The sequence below is a fragment of the Salvelinus namaycush genome, chromosome 4 (assembly GCF_016432855.1).
Source record: "Salvelinus namaycush isolate Seneca chromosome 4, SaNama_1.0, whole genome shotgun sequence".
Taxonomy (NCBI): domain Eukaryota; kingdom Metazoa; phylum Chordata; class Actinopteri; order Salmoniformes; family Salmonidae; genus Salvelinus; species Salvelinus namaycush.
In genome coordinates, this window is record NC_052310.1 from 564,560 (window position 1) to 592,049 (window position 27,490).

General features: G+C 48.0%; 1 protein-coding gene across 1 annotated transcript in view; it reads right to left on the reverse strand.

Annotated features, from left to right (window-relative positions):
* The window catches only part of heatr5b (HEAT repeat containing 5B), an 84,647-nt gene that overhangs the window by 11,994 nt on the left and 45,163 nt on the right, over positions 1 to 27,490 (reverse strand). The window contains exons 14-24 of the mRNA XM_038990189.1: positions 26,184 to 26,363; positions 25,169 to 25,429; positions 23,776 to 23,957; positions 23,579 to 23,647; positions 18,672 to 18,851; positions 12,828 to 13,080; positions 12,343 to 12,588; positions 12,063 to 12,190; positions 1,767 to 1,911; positions 1,140 to 1,290; positions 293 to 417 (exon numbers count right to left, since the gene is read on the reverse strand). Coding sequence (XP_038846117.1) covers positions 293 to 417; positions 1,140 to 1,290; positions 1,767 to 1,911; positions 12,063 to 12,190; positions 12,343 to 12,588; positions 12,828 to 13,080; positions 18,672 to 18,851; positions 23,579 to 23,647; positions 23,776 to 23,957; positions 25,169 to 25,429; positions 26,184 to 26,363 — 1,920 coding nt within the window. The remainder of the gene's footprint in view (positions 1 to 292; positions 418 to 1,139; positions 1,291 to 1,766; positions 1,912 to 12,062; positions 12,191 to 12,342; positions 12,589 to 12,827; positions 13,081 to 18,671; positions 18,852 to 23,578; positions 23,648 to 23,775; positions 23,958 to 25,168; positions 25,430 to 26,183; positions 26,364 to 27,490) is intronic.

Consider the following 27,490-nt stretch of genomic DNA (forward strand, 5'->3'; position numbering starts at 1 on the left):
CTCTGTTTCTCTATCGTTTCACACCCAGTGTGACTCAGTTGATTTCCAGGATAATCTGACACTCAGAAAGCTTCAGTCTTAGACATAACAACCACAGACCCAGGGTGAGATGGATCCAACGGGAGAGAGGCTATTGAGCCCGACTGAATCTAAAGGCAGAGAGTAGAACTCGAACTAGAACTCTGACTAGAACTCTGTTATTAGCAGTATAACACACCACAACATGGCAAGGCAATGACTTATAGGAGACATTCTGAGTCTGTGTGGTCAGGTGTTTTTGTCTGCGTGTTACCTGCGGGGGAGCATAGCGACGGCAGCTCGGCCAGTATAGACACAGTGTGAGCCACCAGCCGGGTGCTCTCCTCAGTCAGACGAGGCTGGGGCCGGAGGGGCAGGTGGCTGGGGGACTCGTTCACCCTGGGAATAATAATGATAATACATGACTTTGGGCTTTTCAATGACCCAAAGATGCTGTACAATTAGGGTTGCAAAATTCTGTTAAAAATTCCCAGAAATCCTAGTTAGAGGGAATAAGCAGGAAATCAAGAATCTTCCAAGCAGGATAACCAGGGTATTGCAACAGAACGACACGTTACAACAGAACGACACGTTACAACAGAACGACACCGACAGGTTACAACAGAACGACACGTTACAACAGAACGACACCGACAGGTTACAACAGAACGACACGTTACAACAGAACGACACGTTACAACAGAACGACACGTTACAACAGAACGACACGTTACAACAGAACGACACGTTACAACAGAAAGACACGTTACAACAGAACGACACTGACAGGTTACAACAGAACGACACGTTACAACACAACAGAACGACACGTTACAACAGAACGACAGGTTACAACAGAACGACACGTTACAACAGAACGACACGTTACAACAGAACGACACGTTACAACAGAACGACACTGACAGGTTACAACAGAACGACACGTTACAACACAACAGAACGACACGTTACAACAGAACGACAGGTTACAACAGAACGACACGTTACAACAGAACGACACGTTACAACAGAACGACACGTTACAACAGAACGACACTGACAGGTTACAACAGAACAACGAAGCAACAACATAAATGAATAACAATACATTGATATATTACCTGGTGTTGAGTTGAGGCAAGTGACGAACCAGGATGAACACCAGAAGCTCCATGGCAGCGAAGACTAGGGACTTCCCCGGGAGCAGCTCCCCAGTCTCACCTCCCTCTCCCTGGAGAGACACACCGTCCTTCTCCCCTCCATCCTGCTTACCTGGAGGAAGTAGAGCAACATGGGGTGAGAACATTCTGAGCCTGTACTTGACTTTACAAATAGTAATGAGCCCATTTAGTTTGAGGTAAAAAAATGGATTTTAAATAAATGTACATTTCAGTGGTATATCCTAACGATAGACTGATAGACTGGATATGCTGGTCTCTATCACCACATGGTTAATGGTTAATTGCTCACATTGTATATAGACTTATTTTTCTACTGTATTATTGACTGTATGTTTGTTTTACTCCATGTGTAACTCTGTGTTGTTGTACGTGTCGAACTGCTTTGCTTTATCTTGGCCAGGTCGCAGTTGTAAATGAGAACTTGTTCTCAACTTGCCTACCTGGTTAAATAAAGGTGAAATACATATTTTTAATTTGTAAATGATGACCATAGGACTTGGCAAGACAGCACAAAGGTATCTGGGACCAGCCTACCCAACAAGGTAACATAACTGTGTCAGAACTAACCCTGTGTTTCCCTCTGCTGTGTCAGGTGGTCCTGTGCAGCCCGGATGGTCTCCTGCACCACAGCTGTAACTTGGAGCTGGACGGCTGGAGGATCTCTGGTCAGGAGGAGTCTGTGGAGCACGTTGAGCAGCTCTACACCCAACAACTACAATATGAGACCTGGTTAGAGACCCAGCCTGTCAGCTCTATACCCAACAACTACAATATGAGACCTGGTTAGAGACCCAGCCTGTCAGCTCTATACCCAACAACTACAATATGAGACCTGGTTAGAGACCCAGCCTGTCAGCTCTATACCCAACAACTACAATATGAGACCTGGTTAGAGACCCAGCCTGTCAGCTCTATACCCAACAACTACAATATGAGACCTGGTTAGAGACCCAGCCTGTCAGCTCTACACCCAACAACTACAATATGAGACCTGGTTAGAGACCCAGCCTGTCAGCTCTATACCCAACAACTACAATATGAGACCTGGTTAGAGACCCAGCCTGTCAGCTCTATACCCAACAACTACAATATGAGACCTGGTTAGAGACCCAGCCTGTCAGCTCTACACCCAACAACTACAATATGAGACCTGGTTAGAGACCCAGCCTGTCAGCTCTACACCCAACAACTACAATATGAGACCTGGTTAGAGACCCAGCCTGTCAGCTCTATACCCAACAACTACAATATGAGACCTGGTTAGAGACCCAGCCTGTCAGCTCTATACCCAACAACTACAATATGAGACCTGGTTAGAGACCCAGCCTGTCAGCTCTATACCCAACAACTACAATATGAGACCTGGTTAGAGACCCAGCCTGTCAGCTCTACACCCAACAACTACAATATGAGACCTGGTTAGAGACCCAGCCTGTCAGCTCTATACCCAACAACTACAATATGAGACCTGGTTAGAGACCCAGCCTGTCAGCTCTATACCCAACAACTACAATATGAGACCTGGTTAGAGACCCAGCCTGTCAGCTCTACACCCAACAACTACAATATGAGACCTGGTTAGAGACCCAGCCTGTCAGCTCTACACCCAACAACTACAATATGAGACCTGGTTAGAGACCCAGCCTGTCAGCTCTATACCCAACAACTACAATATGAGACCTGGTTAGAGACCCAGCCTGTCAGCTCTATACCCAACAACTACAATATGAGACCTGGTTAGAGACCCAGCCTGTCAGCTCTATACCCAACAACTACAATATGAGACCTGGTTAGAGACCCAGCCTGTCAGCTCTATACCCAACAACTACAATATGAGACCTGGTTAGAGACCCAGCCTGTCAGCTCTATACCCAACAACTACAATATGAGACCTGGTTAGAGACCCAGCCTGTCAGCTCTACACCCAACAACTACAATATGAGACCTGGTTAGAGACCCAGCCTGTCAGCTCTACACCCAACAACTACAATATGAGACCTGGTTAGAGACCCAGCCTGTCAGCTCTACACCCAACAACTACAATATGAGACCTGGTTAGAGACCCAGCCTGTCAGCTCTACACCCAACAACTACAATATGAGACCTGGTTAGAGACCCAGCCTGTCAGCTCTACACCCAACAACTACAATATGAGACCTGGTTAGAGACCCAGCCTGTCAGCTCTATACCCAACAACTACAATATGAGACCTGGTTAGAGACCCAGCCTGTCAGCTCTATACCCAACAACTACAATATGAGACCTGGTTAGAGACCCAGCCTGTCAGCTCTATACCCAACAACTACAATATGAGACCTGGTTAGAGACCCAGCCTGTCAGCTCTATACCCAACAACTACAATATGAGACCTGGTTAGAGACCCAGCCTGTCAGCTCTACACCCAACAACTACAATATGAGACCTGGTTAGAGACCCAGCCTGTCAGCTCTATACCCAACAACTACAATATGAGACCTGGTTAGAGACCCAGCCTGTCAGCTCTATACCCAACAACTACAATATGAGACCTGGTTAGAGACCCAGCCTGTCAGCTCTATACCCAACAACTACAATATGAGACCTGGTTAGAGACCCAGCCTGTCAGCTCTATACCCAACAACTACAATATGAGACCTGGTTAGAGACCCAGCCTGTCAGCTCTATACCCAACAACTACAATATGAGACCTGGTTAGAGACCCAGCCTGTCAGCTCTATACCCAACAACTACAATATGAGACCTGGTTAGAGACCCAGCCTGTCAGCTCTATACCCAACAACTACAATATGAGACCTGGTTAGAGACCCAGCCTGTCAGCTCTACACCCAACAACTACAATATGAGACCTGGTTAGAGACCCAGCCTGTCAGCTCTATACCCAACAACTACAATATGAGACCTGGTTAGAGACCCAGCCTGTCAGCTCTACACCCAACAACTACAATATGAGACCTGGTTAGAGACCCAGCCTGTCAGCTCTATACCCAACAACTACAATATGAGACCTGGTTAGAGACCCAGCCTGTCAGCTCTATACCCAACAACTACAATATGAGACCTGGTTAGAGACCCAGCCTGTCAGCTCTATACCCAACAACTACAATATGAGACCTGGTTAGAGACCCAGCCTGTCAGCTCTACACCCAACAACTACAATATGAGACCTGGTTAGAGACCCAGCCTGTCAGCTCTATACCCAACAACTACAATATGAGACCTGGTTAGAGACCCAGCCTGTCAGCTCTACACCCAACAACTACAATATGAGACCTGGTTAGAGACCCAGCCTGTCAGCTCTATACCCAACAACTACAATATGAGACCTGGTTAGAGACCCAGCCTGTCAGCTCTACACCCAACAACTACAATATGAGACCTGGTTAGAGACCCAGCCTGTCAGCTCTATACCCAACAACTACAATATGAGACCTGGTTAGAGACCCAGCCTGTCAGCTCTATACCCAACAACTACAATATGAGACCTGGTTAGAGACCCAGCCTGTCAGCTCTACACCCAACAACTACAATATGAGACCTGGTTAGAGACCCAGCCTGTCAGCTCTATACCCAACAACTACAATATGAGACCTGGTTAGAGACCCAGCCTGTCAGCTCTACACCCAACAACTACAATATGAGACCTGGTTAGAGACCCAGCCTGTCAGCTCTATACCCAACAACTACAATATGAGACCTGGTTAGAGACCCAGCCTGTCAGCTCTATACCCAACAACTACAATATGAGACCTGGTTAGAGACCCAGCCTGTCAGCTCTATACCCAACAACTACAATATGAGACCTGGTTAGAGACCCAGCCTGTCAGCTCTATACCCAACAACTACAATATGAGACCTGGTTAGAGACCCAGCCTGTCAGCTCTATACCCAACAACTACAATATGAGACCTGGTTAGAGACCCAGCCTGTCAGCTCTACACCCAACAACTACAATATGAGACCTGGTTAGAGACCCAGCCTGTCAGCTCTATACCCAACAACTACAATATGAAACCTGGTTAGAGACCCAGCCTGTCAGCTCTATACCCAACAACTACAATATGAGACCTGGTTAGAGACCCAGCCTGTCAGCTCTATACCCAACAACTACAATATGAGACCTGGTTAGAGACCCAGCCTGTCAGCTCTACACCCAACAACTACAATATGAGACCTGGTTAGAGACCCAGCCTGTCAGCTCTACACCCAACAACTACAATATGAGACCTGGTTAGAGACCCAGCCTGTCAGCTCTATACCCAACAACTACAATATGAGACCTGGTTAGAGACCCAGCCTGTCAGCTCTATACCCAACAACTACAATATGAGACCTGGTTAGAGACCCAGCCTGTCAGCTCTATACCCAACAACTACAATATGAGACCTGGTTAGAGACCCAGCCTGTCAGCTCTACACCCAACAACTACAATATGAGACCTGGTTAGAGACCCAGCCTGTCAGCTCTATACCCAACAACTACAATATGAGACCTGGTTAGAGACCCAGCCTGTCAGCTCTATACCCAACAACTACAATATGAGACCTGGTTAGAGACCCAGCCTGTCAGCTCTACACCCAACAACTACAATATGAGACCTGGTTAGAGACCCAGCCTGTCAGCTCTATACCCAACAACTACAATATGAGACCTGGTTAGAGACCCAGCCTGTCAGCTCTACACCCAACAACTACAATATGAGACCTGGTTAGAGACCCAGCCTGTCAGCTCTATACCCAACAACTACAATATGAGACCTGGTTAGAGACCCAGCCTGTCAGCTCTATACCCAACAACTACAATATGAGACCTGGTTAGAGACCCAGCCTGTCAGCTCTATACCCAACAACTACAATATGAGACCTGGTTAGAGACCCAGCCTGTCAGCTCTATACCCAACAACTACAATATGAGACCTGGTTAGAGACCCAGCCTGTCAGCTCTATACCCAACAACTACAATATGAGACCTGGTTAGAGACCCAGCCTGTCAGCTCTATACCCAACAACTACAATATGAGACCTGGTTAGAGACCCAGCCTGTCAGCTCTACACCCAACAACTACAATATGAGACCTGGTTAGAGACCCAGCCTGTCAGCTCTACACCCAACAACTCCAATATGAGACCTGGTTAGAGACCCAGCCTGTCAGCTCTATACCCAACAACTACAATATGAGACCTGGTTAGAGACCCAGCCTGTCAGCTCTATACCCAACAACTACAATATGAGACCTGGTTAGAGACCCAGCCTGTCAGCTCTATACCCAACAACTACAATATGAGACCTGGTTAGAGACCCAGCCTGTCAGCTCTACACCCAACAACTCCAATATGAAACCTGGTTAGAGACCCAGCCTGTCAGCTCTATACCCAACAACTACAATATGAGACCTGGTTAGAGACCCAGCCTGTCAGCTCTATACCCAACAACTACAATATGAGACCTGGTTAGAGACCCAGCCTGTCAGCTCTACACCCAACAACTACAATATGAGACCTGGTTAGAGACCCAGCCTGTCAGCTCTACACCCAACAACTACAATATGAGACCTGGTTAGAGACCCAGCCTGTCAGCTCTACACCCAACAACTACAATATGAGACCTGGTTAGAGACCCAGCCTGTCAGCTCTATACCCAACAACTACAATATGAGACCTGGTTAGAGACCCAGCCTGTCAGCTCTATACCCAACAACTACAATATGAGACCTGGTTAGAGACCCAGCCTGTCAGCTCTATACCCAACAACTACAATATGAGACCTGGTTAGAGACCCAGCCTGTCAGCTCTACACCCAACAACTACAATATGAGACCTGGTTAGAGACCCAGCCTGTCAGCTCTATACCCAACAACTACAATATGAGACCTGGTTAGAGACCCAGCCTGTCAGCTCTATACCCAACAACTACAATATGAGACCTGGTTAGAGACCCAGCCTGTCAGCTCTATACCCAACAACTACAATATGAGACCTGGTTAGAGACCCAGCCTGTCAGCTCTATACCCAACAACTACAATATGAGACCTGGTTAGAGACCCAGCCTGTCAGCTCTACACCCAACAACTACAATATGAGACCTGGTTAGAGACCCAGCCTGTCAGCTCTACACCCAACAACTACAATATGAGACCTGGTTAGAGACCCAGCCTGTCAGCTCTATACCCAACAACTACAATATGAGACCTGGTTAGAGACCCAGCCTGTCAGCTCTATACCCAACAACTACAATATGAGACCTGGTTAGAGACCCAGCCTGTCAGCTCTACACCCAACAACTACAATATGAGACCTGGTTAGAGACCCAGCCTGTCAGCTCTACACCCAACAACTACAATATGAGACCTGGTTAGAGACCCAGCCTGTCAGCTCTATACCCAACAACTACAATATGAAACCTGGTTAGAGACCCAGCCTGTCAGCTCTATACCCAACAACTACAATATGAGACCTGGTTAGAGACCCAGCCTGTCAGCTCTATACCCAACAACTACAATATGAGACCTGGTTAGAGACCCAGCCTGTCAGCTCTATACCCAACAACTACAATATGAGACCTGGTTAGAGACCCAGCCTGTCAGCTCTATACCCAACAACTACAATATGAGACCTGGTTAGAGACCCAGCCTGTCAGCTCTATACCCAACAACTACAATATGAGACCTGGTTAGAGACCCAGCCTGTCAGCTCTACACCCAACAACTACAATATGAGACCTGGTTAGAGACCCAGCCTGTCAGCTCTATACCCAACAACTACAATATGAGACCTGGTTAGAGACCCAGCCTGTCAGCTCTATACCCAACAACTACAATATGAGACCTGGTTAGAGACCCAGCCTGTCAGCTCTATACCCAACAACTACAATATGAGACCTGGTTAGAGACCCAGCCTGTCAGCTCTACACCCAACAACTACAATATGAGACCTGGTTAGAGACCCAGCCTGTCAGCTCTACACCCAACAACTACAATATGAAACCTGGTTAGAGACCCAGCCTGTCAGCTCTATACCCAACAACTACAATATGAGACCTGGTTAGAGACCCAGCCTGTCAGCTCTATACCCAACAACTACAATATGAGACCTGGTTAGAGACCCAGCCTGTCAGCTCTATACCCAACAACTACAATATGAGACCTGGTTAGAGACCCAGCCTGTCAGCTCTATACCCAACAACTACAATATGAGACCTGGTTAGAGACCCAGCCTGTCAGCTCTATACCCAACAACTACAATATGAGACCTGGTTAGAGACCCAGCCTGTCAGCTCTATACCCAACAACTACAATATGAGACCTGGTTAGAGACCCAGCCTGTCAGCTCTATACCCAACAACTACAATATGAGACCTGGTTAGAGACCCAGCCTGTCAGCTCTATACCCAACAACTACAATATGAGACCTGGTTAGAGACCCAGCCTGTCAGCTCTACACCCAACAACTACAATATGAGACCTGGTTAGAGACCCAGCCTGTCAGCTCTATACCCAACAACTACAATATGAGACCTGGTTAGAGACCCAGCCTGTCAGCTCTATACCCAACAACTACAATATGAGACCTGGTTAGAGACCCAGCCTGTCAGCTCTACACCCAACAACTACAATATGAGACCTGGTTAGAGACCCAGCCTGTCAGCTCTACACCCAACAACTACAATATGAGACCTGGTTAGAGACCCAGCCTGTCAGCTCTACACCCAACAACTACAATATGAGACCTGGTTAGAGACCCAGCCTGTCAGCTCTACACCCAACAACTACAATATGAGACCTGGTTAGAGACCCAGCCTGTCAGCTCTACACCCAACAACTACAATATGAGACCTGGTTAGAGACCCAGCCTGTCAGCTCTATACCCAACAACTACAATATGAGACCTGGTTAGAGACCCAGCCTGTCAGCTCTATACCCAACAACTACAATATGAAACCTGGTTAGAGACCCAGCCTGTCAGCTCTATACCCAACAACTACAATATGAGACCTGGTTAGAGACCCAGCCTGTCAGCTCTACACCCAACAACTACAATATGAGACCTGGTTAGAGACCCAGCCTGTCAGCTCTATACCCAACAACTACAATATGAGACCTGGTTAGAGACCCAGCCTGTCAGCTCTATACCCAACAACTACAATATGAGACCTGGTTAGAGACCCAGCCTGTCAGCTCTATACCCAACAACTACAATATGAGACCTGGTTAGAGACCCAGCCTGTCAGCTCTACACCCAACAACTACAATATGAGACCTGGTTAGAGACCCAGCCTGTCAGCTCTATACCCAACAACTACAATATGAGACCTGGTTAGAGACCCAGCCTGTCAGCTCTATACCCAACAACTACAATATGAGACCTGGTTAGAGACCCAGCCTGTCAGCTCTATACCCAACAACTACAATATGAGACCTGGTTAGAGACCCAGCCTGTCAGCTCTACACCCAACAACTACAATATGAGACCTGGTTAGAGACCCAGCCTGTCAGCTCTATACCCAACAACTACAATATGAGACCTGGTTAGAGACCCAGCCTGTCAGCTCTATACCCAACAACTACAATATGAGACCTGGTTAGAGACCCAGCCTGTCAGCTCTATACCCAACAACTACAATATGAGACCTGGTTAGAGACCCAGCCTGTCAGCTCTATACCCAACAACTACAATATGAGACCTGGTTAGAGACCCAGCCTGTCAGCTCTATACCCAACAACTACAATATGAGACCTGGTTAGAGACCCAGCCTGTCAGCTCTATACCCAACAACTACAATATGAGACCTGGTTAGAGACCCAGCCTGTCAGCTCTACACCCAACAACTACAATATGAGACCTGGTTAGAGACCCAGCCTGTCAGCTCTATACCCAACAACTACAATATGAGACCTGGTTAGAGACCCAGCCTGTCAGCTCTATACCCAACAACTACAATATGAGACCTGGTTAGAGACCCAGCCTGTCAGCTCTATACCCAACAACTACAATATGAGACCTGGTTAGAGACCCAGCCTGTCAGCTCTATACCCAACAACTACAATATGAGACCTGGTTAGAGACCCAGCCTGTCAGCTCTATACCCAACAACTACAATATGAGACCTGGTTAGAGACCCAGCCTGTCAGCTCTATACCCAACAACTACAATATGAGACCTGGTTAGAGACCCAGCCTGTCAGCTCTATACCCAACAACTACAATATGAGACCTGGTTAGAGACCCAGCCTGTCAGCTCTACACCCAACAACTACAATATGAGACCTGGTTAGAGACCCAGCCTGTCAGCTCTACACCCAACAACTACAATATGAGACCTGGTTAGAGACCCAGCCTGTCAGCTCTATACCCAACAACTACAATATGAGACCTGGTTAGAGACCCAGCCTGTCAGCTCTACACCCAACAACTACAATATGAGACCTGGTTAGAGACCCAGCCTGTCAGCTCTATACCCAACAACTACAATATGAGACCTGGTTAGAGACCCAGCCTGTCAGCTCTATACCCAACAACTACAATATGAGACCTGGTTAGAGACCCAGCCTGTCAGCTCTACACCCAACAACTACAATATGAGACCTGGTTAGAGACCCAGCCTGTCAGCTCTATACCCAACAACTACAATATGAGACCTGGTTAGAGACCCAGCCTGTCAGCTCTATACCCAACAACTACAATATGAGACCTGGTTAGAGACCCAGCCTGTCAGCTCTATACCCAACAACTACAATATGAGACCTGGTTAGAGACCCAGCCTGTCAGCTCTATACCCAACAACTACAATATGAGACCTGGTTAGAGACCCAGCCTGTCAGCTCTATACCCAACAACTACAATATGAGACCTGGTTAGAGACCCAGCCTGTCAGCTCTATACCCAACAACTACAATATGAGACCTGGTTAGAGACCCAGCCTGTCAGCTCTATACCCAACAACTACAATATGAGACCTGGTTAGAGACCCAGCCTGTCAGCTCTATACCCAACAACTACAATATGAGACCTGGTTAGAGACCCAGCCTGTCAGCTCTACACCCAACAACTACAATATGAGACCTGGTTAGAGACCCAGCCTGTCAGCTCTATACCCAACAACTACAATATGAGACCTGGTTAGAGACCCAGCCTGTCAGCTCTACACCCAACAACTACAATATGAGACCTGGTTAGAGACCCAGCCTGTCAGCTCTATACCCAACAACTACAATATGAGACCTGGTTAGAGACCCAGCCTGTCAGCTCTATACCCAACAACTACAATATGAGACCTGGTTAGAGACCCAGCCTGTCAGCTCTATACCCAACAACTACAATATGAGACCTGGTTAGAGACCCAGCCTGTCAGCTCTATACCCAACAACTACAATATGAGACCTGGTTAGAGACCCAGCCTGTCAGCTCTATACCCAACAACTACAATATGAGACCTGGTTAGAGACCCAGCCTGTCAGCTCTATACCCAACAACTACAATATGAGACCTGGTTAGAGACCCAGCCTGTCAGCTCTATACCCAACAACTACAATATGAGACCTGGTTAGAGACCCAGCCTGTCAGCTCTACACCCAACAACTACAATATGAAACCTGGTTAGAGACCCAGCCTGTCAGCTCTACACCCAACAACTACAATATGAGACCTGGTTAGAGACCCAGCCTGTCAGCTCTACACCCAACAACTACAATATGAGACCTGGTTAGAGACCCAGCCTGTCAGCTCTATACCCAACAACTACAATATGAGACCTGGTTAGAGACCCAGCCTGTCAGCTCTATACCCAACAACTACAATATGAAACCTGGACCTCTCTCTCCCTCTCTCCCTCTCTCTCTCTCTCTCTCTCTCTCTCTCTCAGTTATCTTTACCTGGTCTTCACTGATGTGTGTCCTGGCGCAGGGAGAGTCCAGTAGGGTACATAGAGCCTGTAGACATGACATGACATGTTCTATCGGTTCCTCAGGTCTTGGGAAACACAGGAACTCAATACTGACACCTGGCAGACACAGAGTGGGTAATTATCATGGGAAACACAGGAACTCAATACTGACACCTGGCAGACACAGAGTGGGTAGTTATCATGGGAAACGTCTGTCTGTCTGTGTCTGTCTGTGTCTGTCTGTGTCTGTCTGTGTCTGTCATCCATACCCAACATCAGATGCATTCTGTCCTTAATCAGGTCCTCCAGGCTCTGAGTAGGTCCAGGGTTTCCCAGGGGGTAGACTGGCGCCCCAGACACCTGTGGAGGGACAGCAGGGGCCTCCTCTTCCCCCTCCCCGGCCCCGAAGCTGGTGCTGCTCAGCCAAAGGGCCACAGCGTGGAGAACAGGGGCCCAGGAGCCACGGTAATGGAGACGGGCTGTGTCGATGGTCTCTGGGGTGTAGAAGGCACCACCTGAACAACACAGGAAAACAGGCTTGTCTTGAGGTATTGTCCTTTTAAGAGACAGTATTAGATTGGCACCCAATCTGTCACACAAAGTCATGAACAAGTTGTAGGGACAGTTTCCCGGGAAACAGATGAACCAAGTCTAGAAAAGCATGTTCAGTTGAGAGATTCTCCATTTAAAGGGCTGTTTAGTCCAGGCTTAATCTGTGGTTTAAGACTGTCCATAGTGTTGAGTTGTGGTGTACCGTCAGGAGGAAGTTGGCTCGAGAACTCAGCAGGAAGTGTGAGCAGAGCGTAGTCTCTGAGGACAGCCAACCACAGCCGAGACAGAGACGGTAGCTCAGGCTGCACCAGCATAATCAAGCTATCGGGAGGAAGAATGTCCGCTCCCTCCTCCTCCTCCTCTTCCTCATCCCCGTCTCCTCCTCCTCCTGCCTTCACCTCCTTCACCGGCCGAGACTCTGCTTCCTTCTTTATCTTCATGGCCACCACATACACCTGAAAGATGGGGGAGGGAGAGAACGAGAGAGAGAGAGAACGAGAGAGAGAACGAGAGAGAGAACGAGAACGAGAGAGAGAGAGAGAGAGAACGAGAGAGAGAGAGAGAACGAGAGAGAGAGAGAACGAGAGAGAGAGAGAGAGAAGAGTTGGTGAGAGAGAGAGAGAGACTAACTATGTTTTCATCCAACCTGTTTGTCAGTAAAGAACATAAAACATGTCATGACAGGACTCATGGCCTGATGGAAACAGCAAATGTCAGTAGACTTGTCCACAAAATGTCCACAAAACAAAATACGTTAGACAAGGTAGGATATTTTTATATCTTTAAAATTAAATTAAGTCCTTATCTGTTTTATAAGTCTACTTCAAATAGCCTACAGCCAAGACAAAGATAAACGAGGTCATAGACCCACTAAAACAGCATCGCCCCCCTCAAGGTTCTGAGCCTGTCTGACAGGGTTGGTCCAACAGTGGTTCTGAGCCTGTCTGACAGGGTTGGTCCAACAGTGGTTCTGAGCCTGTCTGACAGGGTTGGTCCTACAGTGGTTCTGAGCCTGTCTGACAGGGTTGGTGGTTCTGAGTCTGTCTGGCAGGGTTGGTCCAACAGTGGTTCTGAGCCTGTCTGACAGGGTTGGTCCTACAGTGGTTCTGAGCCTGTCTGACAGGGTTGGTGGTTCTGAGCCTGTCTGACAGGGTTGGTCCTACAGTGGTTCTGAGCCTGTCTGACAGGGTTGGTGGTTCTGAGCCTGTCTGACAGGGTTGGTCCAACAGTGGTTCTGAGTCTGTCTGGCAGGGTTGGTCCAACAGTGGTTCTGAGTCTGTCTGGCAGGGTTGGTCCAACAGTGGTTCTGAGTCTGTCTGGCAGGGTTGGTTCTAGAGTTCAATCCTGGTTTCATCAGACCAGAGAATCTTGTTTCTCATGGTCAGAGTCTTTTAGGTGCCTTTTGGCAAACTCCAAGCAGGCTGTCATGTGCCTTTTACTGAGGAGTGGCTTCTGTCTGGCCACTCTACAATAAAGGTCTCTCTCTGGTCTCTCCAGAGATGTTCGATCAGGTTCAAGTCCGGGCTCTGGCTGGGCCACTCAAGGACATTCAGAGACTTGTCCCGAAGCCACTCCTGCGTTGTCTTGGCTGTGTGCTTAGGGTCGTTGTCCTGTTGGAAGGTGAACCTTCGACACAGTCTGAGGTCCTGAGCGCTCTGCAGCAGGTTTTCATCAAGGATCTCTTTTTGTTCCATTCATCTTTCCCTCGATCCAGACTAGTTTCCCAGTCCCTGCCCACAGCATGATGCCGCCGCCACCATGCTTCACCGTTTTTGTTGTTGTTGATTATTTATTTATTTATTTAACGAGGTAAGTCAGTTAAGAACAAATTCTTATTTACAATGACGGCCTACCGGGGAACAGTGGGGTTAACCGCCTTGTTCAGAGGCAAAAAGGCAGATTTGTACCTTGTCAGCTCGGGGATTCGATCCAGTAAACGGTTTAAATGTGTCGACGTGTTGGAGCTGTCGGCAGCTGCACAGGCTATTCTGGTTGAGCGTGGCGACATACTGTTAAACTTTTTATCCACAACTCTCTGTCCATCGCCGTTGTAATCTACCGGGAACCCAAAATGTTTCCAAACTGGAGATTTTAAAGATGGAGAATCCTCCTGGTTTATAAACCCTACCACTCACCATGGTACAGAACTAGATCCCCCCCATCTACGCATCACAAAAAGACAGTTGATAGATGTAATCGATGATGGAGAATCCTCCTGGTTTATAAACCCTACCACTCACCATGGTACAGAACTAGATCCCCCCCATCTACGCATCACAAAAAGACAGTTGATAGATGTAATCGATGATGGAGAATCCTCCTGGTTTATAAACCCTACCACTCACCATGGTACAGAACTAGATCCCCCCCATCTACGCATCACAAAAATACTGTTTGAAATGCGCCAGTTAAGATTATAATGTTGATTACAGCGTGCTCTAGTTGGTTTAACGGAATCTCATGAGCATTTCGTTTTTTTAAACTCAGATTTACTCAAAAGGCCCAGGCCTCCAGCCCAGCCTATAGTGTTACAGGCCTCCAGCCCAGCCTATAGTGTTACAGGCCTCCAGCCCAGCCTAACCTATAGTCTATAGTGTTACAGGCCTCCAGCCCAGCCTATAGTCTATAGTGTTACAGGCCTCCAGCCCAGCCTAACCTATAGTGTTACAGGCCTCCAGCCCAGTCTATAGTCTATAGTGTTACAGGCCTCTAGCCCAGCCTATAGTCTATAGTGTTACAGGCCTCCAGCCCAGCCTAACCTATAGTCTATAGTGTTACAGGCCTCTAGCCCAGCCTAACCTATAGTCTATAGTGTTACAGGCCTCCAGCCTAGCCTATAGTGTTACAGGCCTCCAGCACAGCCTATAGTCTATAGTGTTACAGGCCTCCAGCCCAGCCTAACCTATAGTCTATAGCATGGGTGTCAAACTCTGGCCCGGGGTAATTATATTTGGCCCGCGAGACAATACCAAATTACTACTAGAGCTGGCCCGCCGGTATTATACAGCGCATTCACCGCTAATACTACGAATCCCATAATGCTCTGCTGTTGTTTTCGCGCGCCAATCAGGACAGGACCCAGAAACGCCCTCTCCTCTGTGACAGTAGTCATAGCAACATAGACGCTACAACTGTCAGCGCGCTATCCCTTCCCAAAAATGGCGAAAAGAAAGGCAGAAAACAGGAGCTTTCTGGACAAGTGGGAGGCAGAATATCTGTTTACATATGTAAAAGACAAACCTGTTTGTCTTGTTTGTGGAGTCAACGTGGCTGTAAGTAAGGAGTACAACATTAGACGACACTATGAAACGAAACACCATGACAAATACAAGGACCTGGACATGACTCAAAGGAGCCAGAAAGTAGAGGAGATGAAAAGAAGTTTGGTTTCACAACAGAATATGTTCAAAAAAGCCACATCACAAAGTGAGGCTGCTGTAAAGGCTAGTTATATAGTGGCAGCAGAGATCGCAAAATCAGCCCAGCCCTTTAATGAGGGAGAGTTCGTGAAAAAGTGCATGATGAAAGTTTGTGACCTCGTATGCCCAGAGAAAAAGCAAGCATTTTCAAACGTGAGCCTGAGCAGGAACACAGTAGCTGATCGCACATGTGATCTTGCCACCAATCTGTATGACCAGTTGATGGAAAAGGGAAAAGATTTCGTTGCGTTCTCCCTCGCTGTGGATGAGAGCTGCGACGCATCTGATACTGCTCAGCTGTCAGTCTTCATCCGTGGAGTGGACTCAAATCTGTGTGTTACGGAGGAGCTATTGGGATTCAAATCAATGCATGGCACAACCACAGGAAAGGAAATCTTTGAGGAGGTTTTTCAAATGTGTAACTGAAATAAAGCTGCCGTGGGATAAACTCGTTGGATTAACGACAGATGGTGCGCCAGCGATGTGCGGTAAAAAGAGTGGACTGGTGGGCATGGTTCGGGAGAAGATGCGGGAAGAGAACTGTGCAGGTGAGCTAACTGTTTACCACTGCATCATACATCAGGAATCACTGTGTGCCAAAGCCCTAAAGATGGAACATGTTATGACCACAGTAACACAGGTAGTTAACTTTATAAGAGCCAAAGGTCTGAATCACCGCCAGTTTAAATTTTTTCTAGAGGAGTGTGGTTCGGAATACGCAGACGTGCCGTATCACACAGAGGTGAGATGGCTAAGCAGAGGAAAAGTACTGAACAGATGTTTCGAGCTGCGTGAGGAAATATGTCAATTCCTGGAAACCAAAGGGAAGGATACAGCAGAGCTCCGGGAGCAAAAGTTTCTGTGTGAGCTGGCCTTTCTCTGTGACATCTCGAGCCATCTCGATGCGCTGAACCTGCAGCTTCAGGGGCGTGGGCGCATCATCACAGACATGTACGCTGCAGTGAGGGCCTTTAAAACTAAACTGTGCCTGTGGGAGAATCAGATGCTGCAAGGAAACCCTTGCCATTTTCCCTGCTGCCAAACCATAAAAGCGCCGATCTCTACCGCCGTGTTCCCATGCGCACAGTTTGCTGAAAAACTCAGTGTTCTCGCCGCTGAGTTTAGCCGGCGATTTGCCGACTTCGATGTCCAGAAATGTAGGTTTGAACTGCTTAGTAATCCCTTCGCAGTTGATGTGGAAAATGCACCAACCAACATCCAAATGGAGCTGATTGAACTCCAGTGCAACGACACGCTGAAGTCAAAGTATGATGCTGTGGGCGCCGCACAGTTTCCACGGTTCATCCCTGACACAATGACTCAGCTCCGCACCCAAGCTGCTCAGATGCTCTCCATGTTCGGCAGCACTTATCTATGCGAGCAACTTTTCTCCTCGATGAAGATGACCAAAACAACTCACAGGAGATGTCTGACTGATGAACACCTTCGCTCGATACTGAGGATTTCTTCAGCTCAGAGCCTGAGCCCAGACATTGATGAACTAGCATCCAAGAAGAGATGCCAGGTATCTGGCTTGGGCACATCAGATTAGATCAGTGTGCAATAATTAACGTTTTCTTTGTGCACTTTTTCTTGCTACAAGGCATGGGCTTGAATGGTTGATTAATTTATTATCATTTTATTTGTAAAATTATTAGCCAGTGGAAAAAGTTTATTTTGGTATTTAAATCAGAAGGCTGCAAATAGAAAAGAGGCATACGATTTTTATTTAAATTTTATTTATTTAATAAATGAATGCCATTGATGTGTTTTTTCATTTGAAATTCGATTTTGCATGTCTCCACTATTAAATTATATATTGTATGGTAATAAGCGATGCTTGTTCCATATTCAATGTTAAAGCAAAACTTGTTTGGGTCCATATTAAAAGGTTAATTTGTTCAATGTTGGCCCGCGACTTTGTTCAGGTTTTACATTTTGGCCCACTGGGTATTTGAGTTTGACACCCCTGGTCTATAGTGTTACAGGCCTCCAGCCCAGCCTATAGTCTATAGTGTTACAGGCCTCCAGCCCAGCCTAGCCTATAGTGTTACAGGCCTCTAGCACAGCCTAGCCTATAGTGTTACAGGCCTCTAGCCCAGCCTATAGTCTATAGTGTTACAGGCCTCCAGCCCAGCCTATAGTGTTACAGGTCTCCAGCCCAGCCTAACCTATAGTCTATAGTGTTACAGGCCTCCAGCCCAGCCTAACCTATAGTCTATAGTGTTACAGGCCTCCAGCCCAGCCTATAGTCTATAGTGTTACAGGCCTCCAGCCTATAGTCTATAGTGTTACAGGCCTCCAGCCCAGCCTAACCTATAGTCTATAGTGTTACAGGCCTCCAGCCCAGCCTATAGTCTATAGTGTTACAGGCCTCCAGCCTAGTCTATAGTCTATAGTGTTACAGGCCTCCAGCCCAGTCTATAGTCTATAAGCCTAGTGTTATGATTTTGTATATATGTTTTTAAATGTACCAAGGTCTCCGTAACGACCGGTACCGTTACAACCCTTCTGTTGTGATCAGAAAAAAGACCTGAGGAGGAAAACTAATGAAATATAATGTTGAGGGTTTTAATACTGTAGTGAAACTGACCGGTAGATTTACAAACATATTCAAGCCATCTCACCTCAGCCCAGGCCTTCAGGACAGCCAACTTCTCCATGGTGGTAGCACTCTCACTGTACAGCTGACTAGAGGAACCCTTCCCAGCCTGCACCTTGTCCAGCGAGGAGACCAGGAGGTTGTGGACGCGACGAAGATCATTCAGGTCACTGACCACACCACTACCGATCCACGTACTGCACACCTACAGGACGGACGGAAGGATAAACAGAGAAGAAGGGAATTGGAGAGAAACGATTCACACAGACTGGTAGAAAAACAGGGATTTCAGTTTTATTTTTTTCAGGAGAAGAACAAAATAGAAAAATGGAAAACTGCAGAGAGAGAGAGAGACAGGGATCGTGATCGAACAAGGAGAGCCAGAGAAAGAGATCGATATCATGAGAGATGAAGACCGTGAGAGAGAAAGAGATCGATATCATGAGAGATGAAGACCGTGAGAGAGAAAGAGATCGATATCATGAGAGATGAAGACCGTGAGAGAGAAAGAGATCGATATCATGAGAGATGAAGACCGTGAGAGAGAAAGAGATCGATATCATGAGAGATGAAGACCGTGAGAGAGAAAGAGATCGATATCATGAGAGATGAAGACCGTGAGAGAGAAAGAGATCGATATCATGAGAGATGAAGACCGTGAGAGACAAAGAGATCGATATCATAAGAGATGAAGACCGTGAGAGAGAAAGAGATCGATATCATGAGAGATGAAGACCGTGAGAGAGAAAGAGATCAATATCATGAGAGATGAAGACCGTGAGAGAGAAAGATCGATATCATGAGAGATGAAGACCGTGAGAGACAAAGAGATCGATATCATAAGAGATGAAGACCGTGAGAGAGAAAGAGATCGATATCATGAGAGATGAAGACCGTGAGAGAGAAAGAGATCGATATCATGAGAGATGAAGACCGTGAGAGAGAACGAGATCGATATCATGAGAGATGAAGACCGTGAGAGAGAAAGAGATCGATATCATAAGAGATGAAGACGGTGAGAGAGAAAGAGATCGATATCATGAGAGATGAAGACCGTGAGAGAGAAAGAGATCGATATCATAAGAGATGAAGACCGTGAGAGAAAGAGATCGATATCATGAGAGATGAAGACCGTGAGAGACAAAGAGATCGATATCATAAGAGATGAAGACCGTGAGAGAGAAAGAGATCGATATCATGAGAGATGAAGACCGTGAGAGAGAAAGAGATCGATATCATGAGAGATGAAGACCGTGAGAGAGAAAGAGATCGATATCATGAGAGATGAAGACCGTGAGAGAGAAAGAGATCGATATCATAAGAGATGAAGACCGTGAGAGAGAAAGAGATCGATATCATGAGGGGAAATGAAGACCGTGAGAGAGAAAGATATCGATATCATGAGGGGAAATGAAGACCGTGAGAGAGAAAGAGATCGATATCATGAGAGAGATGAAGACCGTGAGAGAGAAAGAGATCGATATCATAAGAGAGATGAAGACCGTGAGAGAGAAAGAGATCGATATCATAAGAGAGATGAAGACCGTGAGAGAGAAAGAGATCGATATCATAAGAGAGATGAAGACCGTGAGAGAGAAAGAGATCGATATCATGAGCGATGAAGACCAGTACCCTACACTACAGTACACTACACTACAGTACACTACAGTACAGTACACTACACTACAGTATACTACACTACAGTACACTACACTACACTATAGTACACTACAGTACATGGTGATGTAGAGAGCCTATCAGGACAGTTACCTGGCATGCCTTAGCTGTGATGTCAGAAGGTGTATCTGGGGAGAGCCTATCAGGACAGTTACCTGGCATGCCTTAGCTGTGATGTCAGAAGGTGTATCTGGGGAGAGCCTATCAGGACAGTTACCTGGCATGCCTTAGCTGTGATGTCAGAAGGTGTATCTGGGGAGAGCCTATCAGGACAGTTACCTGGCATGCCTTAGCTGTGATGTCAGAAGGTGTATCTGGGGAGAGCCTATCAGGACAGTTACCTGGCATGCCTTAGCTGTGATGTCAGAAGGTGTATCTGGGGAGAACCTATCAGGACAGTTACCTGGCATGCCTTAGCTGTGATGTCAGAAGGTGTATCTGGGGAGAGCCTATCAGGACAGTTACCTGGCATGCCTTAGCTGTGATGTCAGAAGGTGGTTATGTGGAGAGCCTATCAGGACAGTTACCTGGCATGCCTTAGCTGTGATGTCAGAAGGTGTATCTGGGGAGAACCTATCAGGACAGTTACCTGGCATGCCTTAGCTGTGATGTCAGAAGGTGGTTATGTGGAGAGCCTATCAGGACGGTTACCTGGCATGCCTTAGCTGTGATGTCAGAAACTGGTTATGTGGAGAGCCTATCAGGACGGTTACCTGGCATGCCTTAGCTGTGATGTCAGAAACTGGTTATGTGGAGAGCCTATCAGGACGGTTACCTGGCATGCCTTAGCTGTGATGTCAGAAGGTGTATCTGGGGAGAACCTATCAGGACAGTTACCTGGCATACCTTAGCTGTGATGTCAGAAGGTGTATCTGGGGAGAACCTATCAGGACAGTTACCTGGCATGCCTTAGCTGTGATGTCAGAAGGTGGTTATGTGGAGAGCCTATCAGGACAGTTACCTGGCATGCCTTAGCTGTGATGTCAGAAGGTGTATCTGGGGAGAACCTATCAGGACAGTTACCTGGCATGCCTTAGCTGTGATGTCAGAAGGTGTATCTGGGGAGAGCCTATCAGGACAGTTACCTGGCATGCCTTAGCTGTGATGTCAGAAGGTGGTTATGTGGAGAGCCTATCAGGACAGTTACCTGGCATGCCTTAGCTGTGATGTCAGAAGGTGTATCTGGGGAGAACCTATCAGGACAGTTACCTGGCATGCCTTAGCTGTGATGTCAGAAGGTGTATCTGGGGAGAACCTATCAGGACAGTTACCTGGCATACCTTAGCTGTGATGTCAGAAGGTGTATCTGGGGAGAACCTATCAGGACAGTTACCTGGCATGCCTTAGCTGTGATGTCAGAAGGTGTATCTGGGGAGAGCCTATCAGGACAGTTACCTGGCATGCCTTAGCTGTGATGTCAGAAGGTGTATCTGGGGAGAACCTATCAGGACAGTTACCTGGCATGCCTTAGCTGTGATGTCAGAAGGTGTATCTGGAGAGAGCCTATCAGGACGGTTACCTGGCATGCCTTAGCTGTGATGTCAGAAGGTGTATCTGGAGAGAGCCTATCAGGACGGTTACCTGGCATGCCTTAGCTGTGATGTCAGAAGGTGTATCTGGGGAGAGCCTATCAGGACAGTTACCTGGCATGCCTTAGCTGTGATGTCAGAAGGTGGTCGTGTGGAGAGCCTATCAGGACAGTTACCTGGCATGCCTTAGCTGTGATGTCAGAAGGTGTATCTGGGGAGAGCCTATCAGGACAGTTACCTGGCATGCCTTAGCTGTGATGTCAGAAGGTGTATCTGGGGAGAGCCTATCAGGACAGTTACCTGGCATGCCTTAGCTGTGATGTCAGAAGGTGTATCTGGGGAGAGCCTATCAGGACAGTTACCTGGCATGCCTTAGCTGTGATGTCAGAAGGTGTATCTGGGGAGAGCCTATCAGGACAGTTACCTGGCATGCCTTAGCTGTGATGTCAGAAGGTGTATCTGGGGAGAGCCTATCAGGACAGTTACCTGGCATGCCTTAGCTGTGATGTCAGAAGGTGTATCTGGGGAGAGCCTATCAGGACAGTTACCTGGCATGCCTTAGCTGTGATGTCAGAAGGTGGTCGTGTGGAGAGCCTATCAGGACAGTTACCTGGCATGCCTTAGCTGTGATGTCAGAAGGTGGTCGTGTGGAGAGCCTATCAGGACAGTTACCTGGCATGCCTTAGCTGTGATGTCAGAAGGTGTATCTGGGGAGAGCCTATCAGGACAGTTACCTGGCATGCCTTAGCTGTGATGTCAGAAGGTGGTCGTGTGGAGAACCTATCAGGACAGTTACCTGGCATGCCTTAGCTGTGATGTCAGAAGGTGTATCTGGGGAGAACCTATCAGGACAGTTACCTGGCATGCCTTAGCTGTGATGTCAGAAGGTGGTTATGTGGAGAGCCTATCAGGACAGTTACCTGGCATGCCTTAGCTGTGATGTCAGAAGGTGGTCGTGTGGAGAACCTATCAGGACAGTTACCTGGCATGCCTTAGCTGTGATGTCAGAAGGTGGTTATGTGGAGAGCCTATCAGGACAGTTACCTGGCATGCCTTAGCTGTGATGTCAGAAGGTGTATCTGGGGAGAGCCTATCAGGACAGTTACCTGGCATGCCTTAGCTGTGATGTCAGAAGGTGTATCTGGGGAGAGCCTATCAGGACAGTTACCTGGCATGCTTTAGCTGTGATGTCAGAAGGTGTATCTGGGGAGAGCCTATCAGGACAGTTACCTGGCATGCCTTAGCTGTGATGTCAGAAGGTGTATCTGGGGAGAGCCTATCAGGACAGTTACCTGGCATGCCTTAGCTGTGATGTCAGAAGGTGTATCTGGGGAGAGCCTATCAGGACAGTTACCTGGCATGCCTTAGCTGTGATGTCAGAAGGTGTATCTGGGGAGAACCTATCAGGACAGTTACCTGGCATGCCTTAGCTGTGATGTCAGAAGGTGTATCTGGGGAGAGCCTATCAGGACAGTTACCTGGCATGCCTTAGCTGTGATGTCAGAAGGTGTATCTGGGGAGAACCTATCAGGACAGTTACCTGGCATGCCTTAGCTGTGATGTCAGAAGGTGTATCTGGGGAGAACCTATCAGGACAGTTACCTGGCATGCCTTAGCTGTGATGTCAGAAGGTGGTTATGTGGAGAGCCTATCAGGACAGTTACCTGGCATGCCTTAGCTGTGATGTCAGAAGGTGGTCGTGTGGAGAGCCTATCAGGACAGTTACCTGGCATGCCTTAGCTGTGATGTCAGAAGGTGTATCTGGGGAGAATGCTGGTCTCAGAGCAGCTCCAACCTGAGGAACAATGAACACATATACATATATATACATATATACACATATATACATTGAATAGGGTTTCCAGAGATAAATAGAAATACAACACATAGATTATCTTCATGACATATCTTCATTAGACTCACATTAGCCTGGTACTGCTCCAGGATCACGTGACCTGGGAACTCGGGCTCCGGAACAGAGGCAAACTTCTTAATAATGTCTTCCAGGGCCTGGAGACCGGCCATCCTCAACTGGTTACTGTTGTCTGTAGCAGCCATGAAGGCCATGCGTATCAGGTCAGAGAGGTGGAGGACCAACAGATCAGCTGAATAGAGGGAGGGAGGAAAGGGAGGAAGGAGAGAGGGAGAAAATGGGTTGGTTACTGTGGTCTGTAGCCACCATGACGACTATGTGAATCAGGTCAGAGAGGTGGAGGACCAACAGATCACCTGAATAGAGGGAGAGATAGAGGGAGGGATAGAGGGAGGGATAGAGGGAGGGATAGAGGGAGGGATAGAGGGATAGAGGGAGGGATAGAGGGAGGGATAGAGGGAGGGATAGAGGGAGGGATAGAGGGAGGGATAGAGGGAGAGAGGGAGGGATAGAGGGAGGGATAGAGGGAGGGACAGCGGGAGGAATAGAGGGAGGGACAGCGGGAGGAATAGAGGGAGGGACAGCGGGATGGACAGCGGGAGGAATAGAGGGAGGGACAGCGGGATGAATAGAGGGAGGGACAGCGGGATGAATAGAGGGAGGGACAGCGGGAGGAATAGAGGGAGGGACAGCGGGAGGAATAGAGGGAGGGACAGCGGGAGGAATAGAGGGAGGGACAGCGGGAGGAATAGAGGGAGGGACAGCGGGATGGACAGCAGGAGGAATAGAGGGAGGGACAGCGGGAGGAATAGAGGGAGGGACAGCGGGATGGACATCGGGAGGAATAGAGGGAGGGACAGCGGGATGGACAGCAGGAGGAATAGAGGGAGGGACAGCGGGAGGAATAGAGGGAGGGACAGCGGGATGGACATCGGGAGGAATAGAGGGAGGAACAGCGGGAGGAATAGAGGGAGGGACAGCGGGAGGAATAGAGGGAGGGACAGCGGGAGGAATAGAGGGAGGGACAGCGGGAGGAATAGAGGGAGGGACAGAGGGAGGAATAGAGGGAGGGACAGAGGGAGGAATAGAGGGAGGGACAGAGGGAGGAATAGAGGGAGGGACAGAGGGAGGGACAGAGGGAGGAATAGAGGGAGGGACAGAGGGAGGAATAGAGGGAGGGACAGAGGGAGGAATAGAGGGAGGGACAGAGGGAGGGATAGATCAGGTTTCATACATATTTTGACAGATGGAATTCCATGACTTTTCCATAACCAACCACTGGCAGCATCTCTGTGCGTATAAAAAAGAAAGCCTATCTGAGAGGCTGCTCTCTGATCGTGTGTGTGTGTGTGTGTGTGTGTGTGTGTGTGTGTGTGTGTGTGTGTGTGTGTGTGTGTGTGTGTGTGTGTGTGTGTGTGTGTGTGTGTGTGTGTGTGTGTGTACCTTTAGGGTTCTTGGCCTTAGCAGAGCGGGCGCCGGCCAGGTCAAAGTGTGTCTTGTCTGCGTTCTCACACAGCAGTATGATGCGACACAGACAGTCTGCGGCGAACACACGGGTCACCCAGCGCGGCGTCACAGACGGCTTGGCGTTGTTATCCTCTCCCAGCGCCGTAAACATGATGTCATCATCGATCTCATCCTGCTTCTCCGAGTCGTCCTCTTCTTTACCCAGATCTACCGGTGCCACAACCCCTCCTCCAGCCTCTGGACAGGAAGGAATACTTCAACGTCCCACACAGGAAAAACAGGCATACACCACACATTAAAGGCCCAATGCAACCGTGAACATCTCCATATCAAATCATTTCTGGGTAACAAATACCCTTACTGTGATTGTTTAAATTAAAATCCTCAAAAAGAAACACAAATAGCTTCTTAGCAAAGACCAATTTCTCAAGTAAGAATTTTGCCAAGACTGTTTGGGGGAGGGGTTTGAGTGGGAGGAGAACACTAGCTGTTATTGGCAGAGAGGTTTGGAACTCTTTCTTATTGGTCTATTAACTCATTAACTGGTGATGTCACCAGGCAGTATAAAACTCCATCCCACCAAAACAAGCTGACATTTCAGGCCGTCTTTTCAAACAGCTTTTAAACTAAAAAGGGCATTATCATAATTTTCACAGTATTATTCCAGCCTCAGTGTGGAAATATATTACATAAAACTAAGAAAAATCACGTTTTGACTGCACTAAGCCTTTAAGATGAGGGAAGGAGAACGGACATTTAAAAACAAAACACAGCATTATTCAACAAGACGCTACTAAGACCCATATGTCTAACGGCCTAATTAAATATCACAGACTGACCAACAGCCAAACTAAATACATCAACAGAACATTCCATGGCCACATCATGTCCTAGTCATGACTTAGCTGAGCATAACATATATATATCAAAGACATGTTTATTTAAACCCGTCACCAAACACTTAGTTAAGTCAGGTTTCACAGACTGTGACCTGTAGTAGCAGCCAGGACGTCCTTGCAGAGCTTCAACCAATGAGAGAGCTTGTCCACGGCGAGCGAGGACAGCATGTGGCCCAGAGTGTCATGGATGTCGTGACAAAGCTTCCTGTCCGTCTCCCGGTCCAGCATTCCAAACAGAACCCCCTCCAAACCAGTCTCTGTGATGTTCAGATCTGAGGACAGAGAGAAAGACAGGGGAGAGGAAGAGAGAGAGAAAGACAGGGGAGAGGAAGAGAGAGAGAAAGACAGGGGAGAGGAAGAGAGAGAGAAAGACAGGGGAGAGGAAGAGAGAGAGAAAGACAGGGGAGAGGAAGAGAGAGAGAAAGACAGGGGAGAGGAAGAGAGAGAGAAAGACAGGGGAGAGGAAGAGAGAGAGAAAGACAGGGGAGAGGAAGAGAGAGAGAAAGACAGGGGAGAGGAAGAGAGAGAGAAAGACAGGGGAGAGGAAGAGAGAGAAAGACAGGGGAGAGGAAGAGAGAGAAAGACAGGGGAGGGGAAGAGAGAGAAAGACAGGGGAGAGGAAGAGAGAGAAAGACAGGGGAGGGGAAGAGAGAGAAAGACAGGGGAGAGGAAGAGAGAGAAAGACAGGGGAGGGGAAGAGAGAGAAAGACAGGGGAGGGGAAGAGAGAGAAAGACAGGGGAGAGGAAGAGAGAGAAAGACAGGGGAGAGGAAGAGAGAGAAAGACAGGGGAGAGGAAGAGAGGGGAGAGAAAGAGAGAGAAAGAGAGGGGAGAGAAAGAGAGAGAAAGAGAGGGGAGAGGAAGAGAGAGAAAGACAGGGGAGAGGAAGAGAGAGAGAAAGACAGGGGAGAGGAAGAGAGAGAGAAAGACAGGGGAGAGGAAGAGAGAGAGAAAGACAGGGGAGAGGAAGAGAGAGAGAAAGACAGGGGAGAGGAAGAGAGAGAGAAAGACAGGGGAGAGGAAGAGAGAGAGAAAGACAGGGGAGAGGAAGAGAGAGAGAAAGACAGGGGAGAGGAAGAGAGAGAGAAAGACAGGGGAGAGGAAGAGAGAGAGAAAGACAGGGGAGAGGAAGAGAGAGAGAAAGACAGGGGAGAGGAAGAGAGAGAAAGACAGGGGAGGGGAAGAGAGAGAAAGACAGGGGAGAGGAAGAGAGAGAAAGACAGGGGAGAGGAAGAGAGAGAAAGACAGGGGAGGGGAAGAGAGAGAAAGACAGGGGAGAGGAAGAGAGAGAAAGACAGGGGAGAGGAAGAGAGAGAAAGACAGGGGAGAGGAAGAGAGAGAAAGACAGGGGAGAGGAAGAGAGAGAAAGACAGGGGAGGGGAAGAGAGAGAAAGACAGGG